This window comes from Streptopelia decaocto, assembly GCF_964273445.1.
Source record: "Streptopelia decaocto genome assembly, chromosome: 3".
NCBI classification, from domain to species: domain Eukaryota; kingdom Metazoa; phylum Chordata; class Aves; order Columbiformes; family Columbidae; genus Streptopelia; species Streptopelia decaocto.
In genome coordinates, this window is record NC_138656.1 from 86,232,689 (window position 1) to 86,250,230 (window position 17,542).

The 17,542-nt window shown below is 39.3% G+C and overlaps 1 protein-coding gene across 1 annotated transcript in view; it reads right to left on the reverse strand.

Annotated features, from left to right (window-relative positions):
* Window positions 1-6,360: 6,360 nt before the first annotated feature.
* Window positions 6,361-17,542, reverse strand: part of BCKDHB (branched chain keto acid dehydrogenase E1 subunit beta) — a 116,686-nt gene continuing 105,504 nt past the window's right edge. The window contains exons 10-11 of the mRNA XM_082047859.1: window positions 11,721-11,873; window positions 6,361-6,700 (exon numbers count right to left, since the gene is read on the reverse strand). Of these exons, the coding sequence (XP_081903985.1) occupies window positions 11,733-11,873 (141 nt within the window). The 3' untranslated portion in view covers window positions 6,361-6,700; window positions 11,721-11,732. The remainder of the gene's footprint in view (window positions 6,701-11,720; window positions 11,874-17,542) is intronic.

Genomic DNA, 17,542 nt, shown 5'->3' on the forward strand with positions numbered 1-17,542 from the left:
AGACTGAGGGATGAGGGGTGGGATGGGGTGGCGGCAGGCAGGGCACTGCAGGCAGGGAGACGATGCACAGTCTGTGATGGCCAGGCTGGCTCCCTCTCCTGAGGGGCCAGGGCTGGGACCAGCAGTGGAGGGAAAGACTGGGGAAGCTGGAGTCACTGGTTGAGGGCAGGCAGGGCTATGACCCCACTAGTGCCCACCTCACACCTCTTCATCCTCTCACCCTCATTGCCCCAGCAGGAGCAGCTACTGTGGAACCTACTCCACCACCTGCCCCAGCTCAGCGCCATCCCTTGCCTGGGGGCAGCGGTCTCCCCACACCCAGGGAAGCTGTGGGGTGGTTGTGGGGTGGGGCAGAGCTGTGAAGGAAAGGGTTGAGGGAGAAGGCAACTGCTTCAGACCATGTCTGCTCTGCAAAGCAGTTCAACACCTGCTTGCCTTTGCTTCAGCCACCTCTAACTCAAGTGTGATTAGCACTAAATGAGGAACAGCTCAATAATACACACTTTGGTTTTATTACAAGTAAGACAAAAATCACTTAAAAAGTTTAAAAGCATTGTACTAGAAGAAGTGGCTAGGCTGTTGGCACAACGAGAGGAGAAACCATATGGAAAATGTGGGGGGTGAGTGACGAGAAAAATCATTGGAAAGGAATAACAGTTATGGTTACTCTAACCTTGCCCTTACTCTGTTTGTTCTCTGTGTATTAACATTTGAATGGCAACCTGCTCACAGCTTCCTTCTCAAGTTAAATTCTGTTTTGTGAACAAAACACAGGAGTAGTTGGTAACAACAGGAGATGCCATGAAGCTATTGGAGCAGCACTTGAACAACGTTGCGCTTTGTTCCTCCACTGCCTCACTGCTCTCTCTCAAAGGGTGTTTGAAAGACCCTGAGGTCAAGCCAGTAGGCATTAGAGTTTTGTCATCACAGCAGACATGATCTTCCTGTCTTTTATGGGATAAAAGATTTACCTAAAAACACACTAATATGTGACACATACCTCTTAGGAGCTTTCTGCTTTGACTTGAGGCACTGCCCTGCACTGTGCTGGGTGGGAGAGGAAAGTCTGCAGCACTTGGCTGCAGCCATGGGTCCTGCTGGAGGCACCTTCTCCATCTTCTCTACAAACCAGTCCAAAACTTTCAGCATGTCTAGGTTGGCACCTTCCTGGGAAACCTTAAATTAGCAAATAAATAGTGTGAGATAGCTGAGCTGCCCAAGCACATGGAAAGCTGAGGTGCTGCACTGCAGGTTCGGAGTCACACAGTGCCTGTCAGGTCCCAGGTCACCACGGAACAATAATCTCTCTAATGCCTCTTCTGTGCAACAACTACTAGGACCTACCGCCTGGATGTGCTGCTCCAGACCAACCAGACCCCATCCCCTGGCTCACAGGGGTGAGCTGGCTCCTCCACTTGTCTCCCTCATGGCTTTTTGCTGCCTGTCAGGTACCAAACTGCTCTGAGAGCTGCTGGAGGGCAGAAGGCACAGCTGGGTCCGCATACCGGCTGCTGCCCATGCTGCCATCACCTGCCCTCACACAGGTCACTTCTGCATCCCCTTGAAGGTCTCAGTCCCCATGTCACGCACATGGTCCCACAGCCTCAGGGCAGGCAGAGGCAGGTTCATGTGAGGGTTCACATGCCCATGGTGACCTCCACTGGTCAGACCCTCGGCAAGAGTTGCCTCCAGGTCCTCAGCACAGCCTGAACTGGCAGGGCAGTTGAGGGGAAAGGAGTGTATCAGCTGTACTACCCATGTGGCTTATGCCAGAGCCCTGGGAATCCAAGAAACTGTGTTTGTATGTGTGTGGGGGGGTCTCACTGACCTGCAGGTGTACAGGTGGAGAGAGGGGACTGCACAGCCCCCTGCCAGCCCCCGAAACATCTCTGCACCTCCAATATCCCTCTCGAGCTCCAGGGTCCCCTCAGCAAACATGGGACAAGCCCAGGTTAGGCATGAGCAGCCTGAATTCATGGCGGTAGTTAAACAGAGAGGGAAAAACTGTGTTCATTTGAGCTGCTTCATTGTCCAGGCTAAGGCGGGTGCAGCGGGGGCCGTGGTGGGAAGACTGGGAAGAAACCATCTGCCTGCAGTCCAGGTCGCCCACCTCAGACTGCCCGAGACTGCCCGAAACTGGAACCAGCAGTGGCTCAGGCAGGGCAGAGCTCGCCGACGCTGCAAGAAGAGCGGCAACCACAGGCGTCATAAATTCAGACAATTTCTGTTTTCAGCAAGTACTCAGCTGCAAGTAAACAGAGTACAAGTAAACAGGAATGATTTAATTATCATATAAAAGTAATTAATTAGATGCAGGAATCCACACGGAGTCCTTCTCAAACACTGGTGGCACACTGCTGTCAGCTGTATAATAGTCATCCACAGACCTACATGAGTAAGAACAGACACTAGTTTCTACTCAATGTAGTACAATTATTTTGGCTTTCTTTTTTTTCTTCCACAACACACAAAAATAGGGTTTAAAAATGTAACCAAAGACCATAAACAATTTTAAAGCAAGTAACATAAACCCAAAGCTGGGGTTGATTCACTGTTGCATTTGTAGTATGAAATAGGCTACTGATCAGATTAATCAGTGTTGTCGATCAGGAGGCTCAGTTCTTTCTGTAGAGGGCTGGGGGCAACTAACATAATGTTAAGTAGAGGTTAGGCCACCACTGCTTGCATCAGTTGGGCACAGACGATCTTTTGCCATCTTCTTGCACCAGTTAGTGTATGGCCCCAGCATCCACCTAACACTTTGTGTGCTGCTTCTCCGTTCTCTTTCCCTTCTGTCCAAAGCATGGAATGGGCAATTTCATCTGAAGTTAATTATCTGAAGTCCACATTCAGACTGTGATCCCATGACAGGCACAGCCTCTGGAGAATCAGATGCTGTTGTCCACACCAGCATCTAGCAATGATGCCTGAGATGACACAGGGTGTGCAAGCTGTGCCTGAGCTGGCAGGTAGGGCTGAATGATTTGAGCCCTTCTAGACTAGCAGCCGAGGGCCAGGCAGGATACCTTAAAACATCTCACGTGGCACTACACACAACTTAGTTGAGGCAGTCAATGGAGTCAGCTCAGCCTACACAATGAGTCAGATTACCCTAAAGACACTTACTAGCCAGCCTGCCTGCTCTGCTCAGACGTGCACCTGTATCTCGACACTTAAATTTACGTGGCTTAATCCTGAGCTGAATCCCACACGCAGCTACTACAGCAAGCAAGGGGACTGCAGCTCCCTCATCTCCCATTAACTCACCGCTGTTGCTCATGGCTTTGCTGAACTCGAACCAGGTCCTGCCCATATACTATCTTCAGATATTCATCAGAAACCTTGTGAGCTGCAGCAAACAACTCCGGCCAGGGGACATTCATGAGGCTGGGATTTTTGCTCCAAGTTATTTGCCTCAAGGAACTAAATGCCCAGTTCAGCATCAGCATGTCACCCAGGAGACAATCCTTTCTTTCACAAGCACAACATGTCGTGTATCCCACCTTATGTACTTACTGGGGATTTGAGCAATTTATTTTGAAAACCAATGCATGCACCAATCTCAGTGCTAGCATTTTATGCAAGCTCACAGAAAAATAGTCAGACATCAGCTACCCAAGCCTCAGAAAACAAAGGGCTCCATTTAGATGCCTGAACACAGGCATCTAGTGCCAGTTGAGATGCCCTAAAGCACCCAAGATACACACAGAGCTGGCAGGTATAACATAGGACCTATGGAAGCGGCAGCTGGAGACCATGCAGGATACCCCAGGGTGTCTCAAACGGTACTCGATGCCAAAGCACAAGCAACCAAATTAAATTCCAAAAATCTTGTTTGTGCTGAAGTCAGACGTACATCTCCCATATGTAACAAACACATATCTTGCAGGGCAGCTAAGCAGCAAAAGAGCTACAAAAGAATTGCACCCTTATTTTGGGTCTACTGAAATCTGGCAGAGTTTACAGACTGCGTCAGCTTATTTTGTTGTGAACATATAATGCTCACTGAAGCCCATGAGCTGCTGTGATCACAATCTCTGCCAGCTTGCTGAATGGATTCCTTTCAGCTGCTGCCTCTGAAGTTATGTGGCTAGAGCAGAGCTGCTGCAATATACCAGGGCACTGGGAACATCGCTTTTTAGCTACGGGAGCAAGGGAGCTGTCTTAAGATTCATGAGCTCAGAATTGATTATCAGACCGTAGGAGCAGAAGGTCATTGTGTCAATGCTCCTGGCTACTGCAGAGAGCGTTCTACTGGCTAATCCTCTCACAAACACGTGCACTTCCACGAGGGAGAATACCTCTAATGATTTAAATCCAATTTTTATTAATTGGCGCACTGTTTGTTACACTGAGGTTGAGTCTTAACTGAGCCAGATGACAGGAGATGAGTATACAAGTCTTTCATCTGCAATTAATAAATCTGGGATCCCATGAAAGCTGTATACGTCTTTCTTGAATTCCAATGTGCTGTCTCCGGATCCAGCATTAAACTATGTACCATAAGTATTTCCAGCAATTAGTGTTAAATGAGCATGACTAGATAGATTACTAATTTTTTGGACTATCCACAGGGACTACTGACACAATTTTTTGTTTTAGAAGGAGTTAGAGTGAAATAATCACTGTCCAGGTAAAAGCCGAGAAAATCCCTCCACACATTTTTTTGCATAATCTAATTAAGAGACCTAAATACCCCTTGTCTGTGGATTTTACTATTAAGGAATATGATGAGAAACAGTTATTTGTATGTAACAACATACACCTTCCTGTCCGATTTAGAACTATATGTCATTTTTCCATACCACGCACTTTAAACAGCTGCCAACTCTGAGCACAGGTTACACGAGTGGATACTGCCATCTAGGCAGGCTTTTGGGAGCGGCACCTATTTTAGAACACTGTCTTTGCCAGGGAAAAATATTCTACTATTTAAAACAGAGGAAAGAGAAACATTTTTTCTACTATTAAAAAATGATGCATCACCACTCACTGAAAATACAAAACCTGCCCCTCAACCAGATTGTAGCAGTCCACATTGAGAGAAAATATTTTCTACATGTTTATTAAGAAATATATTATTCCCTATTTCCATACACGCAACTTGAATTTAAGTTTTGCACTAAATTACAAACCGCTTTTATCTATGAAAACCACAAAGTATATAGTATTTAGGCTATTAATTACCAAAGCCCATTTTACTATGGCAGTGGTGTAATTGTATCTATTTCATGTGCTTTGATATACAGTAATAATACGTTTTTAGATGACAGTTACTAAAATATCTATTGATTTTCTACAAAGAGAGAAATCATTCTTAAAAACACTTTTCTTCATAAAAGCAAAATAGTTTCCATCCAGCAACAAAAATACTAAACATATAATGCATCTTATTTAAAACAATCAAAAAATTCTATACACTGCATTTACAGGAGACTTAGAAACATAAAATATGACCGAGTGGCATTTTGATTAGAAACCTTAACAAATAGCTCCATTTTCAGTTGTGAGATTCTATAGGGAATGTATGGAGTATGGATGCAGGATCATACACAAAACGGCAGTAGGACCTGAAAAGATCATCATTTGGCACCTTCGATCTGTACGAGTCCTTTTTACGTAGCACAAATGAACCCCACGAGGGCTGCTCCTCAGGTTCGGGAGAGGGAGATGAGAGCTGCCCAGGAGCCCTGAGACACACACCACTTTGAGATGCAGACACCTCTAATAAAGGGTGTTGTCCCCAAAGCCACGTGTCCCTTGGATTTCAGTGGATCTGCCCAACGAACAACCCTCCAGATCATTGGAATGACTGACAGAGGAACATGGTGAGGCAATATCCACTGACATTCACAGTGAAGGTCTCCTCCTGACACCTGTAATTTTGTATTTCTGTATCCCCACCAACAGAAAAACGTCACATGCGCTGCCTCTTCTCCCACCACTGGCATGAATATGTCAGCGTACTCTCACCTTTTCTTGACAAACTGGCACATTTTGCACAACTGCTTACCAGCAGACACATTCCATACCTAGAGGAAAAATAACTAAACAAAGACAGGGCAGCAAAGATGTCCCAAGGGAGCATCTCACCTATAGCAACAAAGCAAAAAAATTCCTCCCTTCTCAAAAAAAAGAAGGGTTTCATTTCCCTTCCAGAAAGGAAATCAGGATTTGGGACTATTTTACATGAAGCCACCCAGAGGAAAGGCAGCGAGCGACACTGGTTAAAGGAGGTCCCAGTCAAACCAGATGCACAAGCTGGTCTGTTTGTCTAAGGTTTATTTTGTTGAAAATACAGTCATATTCAAATAACTTATTTGGGTTTTCCCAAATCAGTAACAAAACCAAGAGACAACATGTGCATAATATGTTTTATTGAATAAAATCTTGCTTCTAATATTTACACAGTGAAGTTTAGAGATGTAACCTTGTGAAGCATGGCAATGTCTGACATTCATATGACATCTGAAATATCTTTAAATGCATCTGAAACTACTTGTATAGCAATCAGCTGCCCATCACTGATTTCATAATTAAGGAAGATTTGAACTTTCTGAAGAATAGCCAAGATGAATATTAAGGAGAGTTGAGTTCAGAGAAAACAGTCTGCTCTGTGAATTCCAAACCCGAAAGATCTGTGTAAAGTGTCAAGAGTTTTGAAGGTGGCTTCTGTATTTCCCTGTCGTTCCTCTCATCTCTGCAAAAGAAGGTAAAAAAATAAATTACAAATCTCACGGCTGAAAGTAATATCCACAACTTAAATACATAGCACCCTGCATGGTCATCTTACTTTTTAAATTGATGATGTCCTCTTAACCTCAAGGTTTGTGAACTATAACAAAATAATTACTTAGTATGTACTGAAAACTATATTACATTTTTAAAGCTCCCAAGGTAGACACGCAGAAATTAGAAATGCTGCAACTGATATCTAGTGTCAAAACAACACTAATTACCACCATTTATGCAAAAAACGTTATGATGAAGTGTCTTCCATCCCACTGTAGCACGTTAAGCAAAGTGTTACATGTTGTTTTCTTAAACCTCTATTAGTTATACTATCTACTACTACAGTGAAGAGGGTCTTGTAAAAAACTACAGTCAATACCTTTCCTACTTACAGGGTTTTTTAAAGATAATTTCATTATTCCTGATCTTGCACAGATTCTCAGCAAGGTTTGAATGCAAGTATAGCCTTGCAACAGTCATTTTGACAGGCTAACTCATAGCACTAGCAGACTGCTATCTTACATTTGGACTACTCACTGGTTGTGAACAAGACATGATTCACTGGCCGTGTGCATGATTTTTGCCATCCAGCAGGAAAACATGAACCAGGAATGCTGCATCCTGCTCATGCCTCTGGAGGTTGTTAATTCTACTCGGTTACAGACAGCGCATTACAAAAGGCAGGCAGTCTACCCTGCCACAATGAGGACTAGGTTGAAAAAAAAACAATCTGGTTGTTAGTCTTGGGTTAGGAAGAAATGATGTTGCACAGTCTCTCATATTTTATTTACCAAAGAGGGAGAGGAATTATATTTCTCTTGTGCCTCAAGTTAAGGTGTATGAAGCCCTGCCTAACAACAGGAGTGCAAAGAACAGACAATTACAAACCAAAGTATCTACCAGGTCCCTTCTTGTTTCCCACCACAACTTCCTGGTTGAGGAAAGGAAAGTATTGCTGTCTCTCTCAGCTGGAGCACTGGTTCTGAGCAAACTGTATTGGATGTTGAAATACAACTTCAAATACATGCTTGAAAGAAAAATAAATTTAAATCAACCCCCCATCATCCCCTAACCTTTAAGCACCAAGATTAAACTTCCCATATAATAGTTCCATAATGAAGTTCAGTGTGACTACATTTGTAATAGTAATGATGTCTCTACATACACATGCACACACTCTCTCTCATGGAAGTAAGCTGTCACCTAGCAGGGAAAGCTTTAACATGCAGAATTTGACAAGAAAACAGAATAAGCAAACGTGGTAGAAAAAGCTGCAAAAGGTAACAGAAAAGCACTTGGCTATCTGCCATTTCCATGCTACAGCCATCCCTTAATATATATATGATACTTCTGTATCATGAGAGTATGTTTTATAAAATGTGTGGCTGTTTTCTTCTGTTCCTTTTTGTTTGGTTGGTTTGTTTTGTTCTTCGGGTTTTGTTTTTGGTTTTCCTCCCCAAATGAGCGGTCAGGCACCATTCCATCTACCCAGGAAATTCATATCCATCCTAATCTCACCGCTGCTTCTGTCTTTATCTTTTTTCCAACTACAAAGAGCTGTCTGGAACACAGCTGCCTACCTGGAAGCTATTTCTCTTATAGCTAACACAGCTATAAATTTTAATAACTAAGAAGCTGCTGAAAGATACAGATTTTGCTCTTGCCTGTCTCAGTGGTGAGGTATACAGTATGCATTGTCAGATGCCGTCTTTGAGCAGGAAAAACCATCTGTACTGTCAATCTAAAGATAAGAGACTATGCATGTGTGAGACACTGTCAACACCTGCTGAATAAAACCAAATGTACATTAAGATAATAAAGCTGAGTTTAGAAATGATTGACTGTAGCATCTAGTGTGAGACCCTGCATTAGCCTCAGACATAAAGCAGTGAGTTAATCCAGGTGCCCGAGAGGAACTTTTCTGGGTATGAGGTGCATGTGCGCACACAGCCAAATATATTTCAGGGAGGGATTTGTTTGTTTTTTAAAGAAGATGCAGATTTATTCTTTGTTAAGTGAGAAATACTTATGTGAATAAGGACACAAATATTTGGACACACCAATAATGTAAAGAAAAGCATACTATAACTGGTAAAAATGAGTTTGGAATTAGCATTCACTTGCTTTAATATAGAACATGTTTCCAGGTCTGAAGAAGACTTTCAAACAGAGGTGGACCACGGAACGTTATACAACCCCGTGTTATCCAATAAGAAGGGAGGGGAATCATGTTACTGCAGACTTCATGAAATGAAGTTGTAGGTAGCTTCTCCCTCAAACTGTAGACATTTCAGGCCATGTTAGAAAGGACAATCTGATATATACCAGTGATACATTTAGCAATTACTGCTTGGGTTTTTTTTACTCCACAGCCTGCCTGAAAGCAACAGATGAAGCAATTTCTAGTAAGCTGTTGATTAAGAGGGGAAAAGAAGAAGGTAGCCATCCATGCCACCAGGTCGTATCTAACAGAAATGGCTTGAAACATAAATCAAGCAACAACTTACACAGCTTGCCCATTTCTGTAACTCAAAATCCAACCCTACATCCCCGTGCACCGCAGGGAACTGCTGTCTCCTCTCCAGCAGAAGAACAAGAATGGGTCCAACTTTTCTAAGATCCAGAAGGCTACGGCTGTGCTCAAATCCACATCATCTCCTAGAAAGGATACCCCTGTCTCCCTGCACGTCAGGTGGCCTGGAACACATTAACCTCATCAATCTGGACCGACGGCAAGTAATGTCACTAATAAATGTTACACCGAGTACAAAAAGAAGCAAATATAAAGCAATTCTCCAATTTCTCAGAAACATAAGGACACCACCTTATATGCAAACTGTAGAGTAGATGGCAGGATGGAGATCTACTACAACTGCTGCATCAAGCATATAAAACAAATTACCTACTATAGCACACAGAAAAATAAGGAATACTCCCCTGTAATGTGTCCCACAACAAGGCACATTGAGGTTATCTCTCAGACAAACCTTTGAGCAGCTCATTCTGTAGCACTAATATCTAGTCACACCAGCCAAAAGACGTGGTGTCAAGGGTCCCACCATCTGGACGTTTTCTTAGACAAACCAGAAAGCAGAGTTTTTTGTGTCTTTACAGTGTTTCCCTAATAATCCTGCTCCTTGATATGGTAAATCCCCATTTTCAGCTGGCCAATAACTTCCTCTAATATTTGTATGTAGTGCAGCCCACAGGAGAAATGTAAATATGAATGCAGATGACTTTTCCAGATTTTAGTCCATATCAGCTTCACAGAAAGGTTTAGTATGGACCTCAGTGTGGTAACTGGATTGTGTGCAAATTCAATGCAAACTCAGAACGCACTTTATTCTCCTCATACTTCCCTCACTTTACCATCCTATGGAGGAACAGTGGTTAAACTAATTCTCTGAACAACTGAATGTCCTCTGTTTGTTTTCCTTTCCTTACACAGAAGTAAAAATATTTGGTCCTTTGGTTTCCTCTACAAACAAACAGATTAGAGGTTACCAAGCACGGTCCAGTAACTTGCCTCAAAGAGCAGATACAACCCTTTCTCTTTAGAAAAGCTTCACTGACTTCATTACAGAGGTGCCAAAGAAAAAATAAGTCTTTAATAAGTTTACTTCAACTCAGATAAAAGGCAAGGACAACTGTCATGAAAAAGAGAGTGTTTACTACCTATTCTACAAAAAGATGACAACATTCTTCAGTTTTAATCCTAAGGAAATGCTCTGGTATGTCAATAACAGGTGATTTTGTAGAAATATTGTAAGTGGAACTACATTATTTTTCGGAGACAGTGCCTCCCATACAGGCATTCCACTACCAAGGGAAACTAAGAAAGTGAAACACAAAAATTGTTCTGAAAGTAAGTATGCATATAAACGAGATTAACATGAGGTATTTACAACCTTCTACCCCTGGCCCTAAATTTAATTCACAGTTTAACATATAGGTAAAATGGACACAAGAGGGCGCCCCTAATATAGGGGCCACCTTGGCCATCCCCTCTTCCGAGTCCATAGCTACAAATCCCCTGACTGACTGTTCCAGGATCTCCTTCTTCCACAGGAGAACAGGCCTGTCGTTTTCTATTTAGTTCAGATGTAAATGACCCATCAAGACTCAATCTTAAAAACCAAGCTATTTGATTCACTTAATTATAGGAAGTAGAGAATACAATGCATTGACACATTTCCCAACTATTAAATTTTGGTCATTAAACAACAGAAGTTCTCCCACAGCAACACACAACAGTAAATCCCAGTTGGCCACTGCACAGCCTAATGCAATTTAGTATTATATTAGAATGAAACAGAGACAAAAGATTTTACAGACTGTGATTAATAAACATGTAATAGAAATAAATATTATTTCACAGACTTGGTGCCTGAACAGCTCTGCAAACAGAAATCTTCAAGCATGACCAAATTACATATAATCTTATAAGAAAAAAATATTTTTAGAATACATATTAAATATAAGACTTGTATTTGAGGAGAACTGTAAGATACTACAGATACACAGAACATTAAAAATACATGAATTACGTTTGCAATGCAGTGCCTATATTTTTTGTAAATTGGGCCGCCTTCGTACCTCACAAGATTCCAGGCCACACTGAAGAGTGAAAAATTATAACATTTAATACTATGGTTTGCCTATAAAGTAACTGTAAGTCTTCTACTATAGGTGAAATATATTCTGTGCATTACTGTTCCTTCCACCTTTCACTTTACATTCTTTTCACTTCTCAGGATAGAAGGCATTTAATTTTCGGATTGATTAAAAGCAAGGTGATTAATTTTAAACACTGGCATTACTTGAAAATATTCTGACATCTTTAAGACTGAAGACCCATAGCCATAAGAAGCAACTCTTGTTATAAATAAATAACTAAATAAAAGAGTAGTACTTTAGCCCCAAACCTTACAATCACTCTGTCAGAATCATTTAAAAGCAAACTGTCGGTATAAGACGTTATTTCTCACCTGTACTACTGCTCAGTAGTTTATCATATTTCGAAGAGCATCATAGCATTTCCATTTGTCTGGGATGTAGAAAGGCTCAAAGATGTGAGGGAAGGGTGTGTCATAGCCACATACTCTCGTAATAGGAGCTTCTAAATTCAAAAAGCATTCCTCCTATTAACAGAAATACATAATAAATGTTAATGAGGCCATTATTTTCAAAAGTCTTGCATCACAAATTGAGGTCAAATGAACTTTGCCAGACTGACAATCCTGGAAACTCAAATTTTCTATTTATATTACAGCATAACTAGTCCAAACCAGAACAGTACTTCCTTTTGCCCAAAGGTCCATATTAAAATAACAACATGTATTAATGTTATTTTCATTTTCTACATGTGTGCTGTATTAAATCATAGGCAGGTTATATTTAGTACATCTGCTATACATCCAGACAAGTGCTGCCAAGAAACAAATATTTTAGAAACAAAGGAGTAAGAGTTTCTTTACTGTGCCACTTTTAAACATACACTTAGCTTATGTAGTTTTTCTGTATTATTTGTTGAATACACAAACATCATATTCAAACTTCTTAGAACCCTTAGATGACTAAGACTCTGTCTGAGAAGCATTAGGCAATTATGGAAATAATGAACTAGAACTCATATCTCCAACCCTTGAGTCAAATCCATGCTCTACACTACACCTCACAACTTGTATTCTATTCAGAGATCAGATTTGGTAATGATTCTGAGAGTTTCATTACTCGACCTAGTAGGGCACAAACTTACAAATACACCACATTAATCTCAAAGTAACTTGTAGAAACATGAAACATCATCAGCTTTAATAAACAAAAAGTGGGATTCAATCTTCCCACTCCCAAGTACCAGAGTGATGGCATGAAAGTCTGCAAGAAGTAGATGCACAAGTAACTTTGCCGGATCAAACTGATGTTGATGCTAATTTTCAGCTCCCTTTCTCCCCATATCTTTAGCACATGCATTTGCTTTCCAGAGCAGACAAATGAAGAGACAAAATGTGTCTCCTCCTGGCCTCTCCTTTATGGACTGCAGCAACTGAGACATCCTGGCCAACTTCCCCTGTGCTTGGCTCAGCAAAATGGAAGATGAAGGATTATCTACCAGTCCTTTTCCACCAGGCCCATGAGGAAAGCAGGCAAAGAGCTCTGATTTTCTGCAGCAAAGTGCTAAGTATTTTCTCAGACTGATGAACTGTTTTGAATGCACATTGCCTTCCTGTTCATGGCTGCCTAACTCTAACTCACTGTGCTTTGTATGCATCATGATGTTTGGCAGCATAGAAGATACTCATAACACACCGAGATTATAACCTTTTGCTCCTGCAACCACTTCAGTGCATTGTGAAGGGGCGTATTTCTGGAAGACAGATGGAAGTTGAAAGTCCAAGAGGTTGTGTGATTGCACACAGCATCGTTATACTTAATAGTGAGTTTTCACCTAGAAAACTTCAGACTCTGAATAGGTCTGAGGTAAAAATATATGCAAACAATATAAAGATTTTTTCGAGCTCCATTTTCAGCACTGAATTGCTTTTCTTTGTAAAGTGAGATTCACATCACTACAAAATGCTGGCAAGTAGACTGTCTTAATGTCAGTGAACACGGTAACAACAGAAATGCTGCAGACCTAGCAAAATGGAGGTGATTCAGTTGACATTACTTAGTTTACAGATTTACTGACAATATTTGCAATAATATTGGCAAGAGCAAATTGCACAGAAGAAAGGCTTTTAAGATTTACCTTTTTCTATAGAGTGGAAATAAAATCATAATCCAGAAGGTGGAGTATAAAGTTATCATCAGAATAAGGTATTTGAAAACAATCAAAAAAATGCACTTCTACTTTACAATGTAGAAGTATTGTAGAGAGACAAGAGTCTTGATCTCAGTAGGACAGATAAATTTAGTCATAGAATCACAGTGATACTGCTCCATATTCTAAGTATTTAGTTATTTAAAAAAATATTCATAAATCCACATTCTACACATAAGCAATCGTATAAAACAAGCTTAAAGAAATATCTTAATAAGATTATTAGAAGGAATCTGGGTCTTGTGGTTTGACAAAAGATACTACTACTTTACCACCGGTGCTTCGGATACACCTAGGTATGCAGCAAGTCTTTTGCAGGACTGAGGTCTTTGCTTATAACAATCTATCATTAGGTTTGGAGCCAGTTTCATTTAAAATACAACTAATAAACTTTATCAGTTCATGGGGTTTTGATTTATCTCTGGAATTAGTTCTAATTTATGGGACAGTACATTAAGTTATGTCCTTTAAACTCAAATCAAACCAAACTTTTTCATGAAGTTACAGAACATGAAACTGCTTGCATTAACTTAATTGTAATCTGAGCAAATGAGATTATATTCTTCATTAGATGGCATTACACTTTGAAATATCATAGCGTTAGCAAAATCTATATTCTAACATGAAAAAATTATATAGTCTATGGACATATTCCTAACTTATCTTCCCTTTTGACCTTGAAGAGAAGTGATCAGCCCATCAAGTAGCCTATCTGATAGGGATTCTTGTTCACAGCTGCTGTTAGAAGTTGGACTGTAGGAGAAACAAGAGTTCACCCCATCCCGAATGTGATGCTGCCACATCTGCTGTACATCTTGCTCTGCCAGGTTTTTTGCACCTGTGCAGCCGCTGTGGAGAAACACGACTGAGACTATTAATACACAACATCCAGCTCTTTCTAAGACTAATTAGCAGACATCTTTTGTGCAACCTTATCAGAGTAAGTCTGCTATTTTAAATTGTGATAGAAGATAAACATTTTCAGTTAAGTGGATTTACTCCATGCTACGTGGACATGGTACTGGCCCAAAGTGCTCTCGCACAACAGGAATGCAAGCTTACAGACTTCAAGTCTCTACATATTTCAGACAGTCTATTTAAACAACCTGACATCTTTCAAGGAAAGATCTTGGGAAAAAACTTTAAATATTAAGTGGTTTTGGAAGTAAAGTAGTGGGCATGAAATTTCGGATTCCATGTAAAGTGTTTTAAATTCAGTTTTGAAAATCAGTATGAAAAGTCATACTTAATTTAGTGGAATATCCACTAACTTCCAAAATTCAACTGAAGTAAAAAATTATTGTTTTGTTAGAAAAAAAAAATTGCTTAGAAGGGAACAGATATAGTTATTAGTCTAATATATCCAAATTGTCTTAATTTAAAAACTTCAGACAAAACATTAAATCAATGTTCTTCTCACTTTCCTAACTGCAGAGGTCAAATTTTGGCCTTAGTTATTCAATATGACTTTTGCCAATTACCTTCATTAGCCTGAATTTCACTCATAGCTTGCTTGCTGGAAAATACATTATTGTATTTTAATTGGTCACATTATTTCATCTCAACATTTGATATTTCATACATATTTAGGAAGACTTTTCAAAACAACTTAAGAGCACAGATCCTACTAAAAATCTGTTCTTGAAATCCATAGCAATCAGCCAAACATATCACACACACCACTTCAAAACAATTTTATGCCTTGATGTTTAGAATAGATGCTAAAACCAAGGACTTGCTGGATCTTGCATAATGATATTTGAAATGCATCCTCTAGTACTGGGTACACTCCCTCTGTTTTCCCAAATAATAATATTCTTGTATGCTGCTATAGAAAGCTTTATCCAAGTTTATTTTAGCCTTGTCTAAGTGTACATTTTACTCTTTATTAGAGATTTGGGTACTCATTGCTAAATCAATGTTCTGAGTGTAAAGGTCTTAAAAACATAAACGACTGAGAACTGAAGGCATGTATACAGATATACAATTGTAAAAAGGAAAAAAAAAAAGATAGAATAAGAAAACAAACCCATTATTGGGCATTACTGAAAGAAAACATGACTCATCCTTGTGCAACGTATAGAAAAATAAAGCAATGTGGTGTGCAGTTTAGGGGAAGTGCTTTCAGGCATCTGGCCAATGAGAAAATAGTTAGAGAGTTTATTCCTCCAGAGCTTCCTTTCTCTGGAGGGAATCTTTATCATTCTATACTCATAGTAAAAATACCTCCATATGCAAACACTTTGGTAAGTACCAGTATATGACACTATTTAATGTGTAACTAGCAAGACAGACAATTCCAAACTGATACTTTTCCCCTTAATTACCCTATTTTGTCTTATTCTCTTTACATCTGTATCTTTTGAGACTATTGCATTTTTTCTCCTCCAGCTGACATGGATTAAAATCAGTAAAAAGGAATTATTTTTTTATTTTTAAATTCTACTAACCTGTAGAATACTCTATCAAGGCAGAAAACTTTCCTTTAAAAATCAATTATTTCTGCAACATTTGATGTCTCAGGGATCTCTTCTATTCTTATTTCACAACAATACAGGTACTCAAAAAAATTAAGAGCTATAAGAATATCACGACTACAGAGTTGCTGTATGAGAACATTGATTTTACAACTCGTGTTTTTCAGTACAGGAATTTACTTTCTGTAGGATGACAAACAAAAAGTCTATTTTAAAGACTAATATGAATAGGCAGAGTTTGATAGAAATTCTAGTATTTCTGTTGATATTATAGCTCTAATAATAAAAAGACTAAACATAAGGTTGAGGTCCATTACACAAGGCAAACTGTAGGAATATTTCTCATGCAAGACTACTTGATGTTCTGCTGACAGTAACTACAAATTTAGACCTTGGAACTCAGTGAATAGTTTAGGCTTAATTCAATTGTGGTTTCTGTCAATTAGAACCCTGAATTTTGCCTTTTTATCTATAGACTACAAAATTTTAAAAACCCCACATATATATTTAAAGAAATTTTCAGAGAGAAAACTCTTATCTTAATTAGAGTTTCACTTTGTTCTGATATTATTATTCTGATTTATTTATGCTGTTGTCATAAATTAAAGCATGGAGTTCAAACAGTTAAGAACATTTATTCCATATCATAACGAGCTTTCCAAAGAGGTAGTCAATCAAACTCCATTTTATGGAAGGCGGATTTCATGCAATAAAGCTGCAACTAAATACAGATTAAAGGTCTTTTTCTTTGGTTTCTGCTTAAAAAAAAAAAAAAAAAAAAAAAAAAAAAAAAAAAAAAGAAAAAGACTAATTCAAAGACTTTACTTTCAGTAACAGACAAGTCAAGTATCTGCAGTTGTCATATCTCCCAACTGTAGCACAGTACTTTCCTTGACAGCTGCAAGCACCAAAAGCTACAAATTTTAAACAGAATTGCTTTGACAACATTTATATGTTATGCTCTTCTAAACAGTCACTTCTATGAGCTACATAAGTACTATACACTTGTGAGATATTTCCAAGTTGAGAGAGAGATATCTTTTTTTAGAGGGAGCACTTTTTTCCAATGGCTTAAATTTGTCTTAAAACCCTTCAACAAATCTCTTCCTGATAGTTACAATAATAATACAATTTTTCCTCAGAACTCTGCAAATATATTTTGCAAATATTTAACTTCTGTCAGTTTTCTCCTTTTTAAGATTACTTTAAAACAATACTTTTATAATTTAGCACAGCTTGTAATGATTTTTTTTACCAGTTCTTTGAATTTACATAATTAATATCTTGCCAAATACAGAGAAACAGCTGACTGCTAAAACTATAATAAACAGATAATATTTTTACTTAAAACAGATAATATTTTTACTTAAAAATACATCAGCAATTAAAAAACAATAAAGTACTTCAGGGAAAAAAGTCTGTTCCATATAATTCATCAGCTTCTTACCACTAAAAAGCCATTAATGGTAAATATTGTCTTTATAGAACTGAATCACATAAAACAATATTT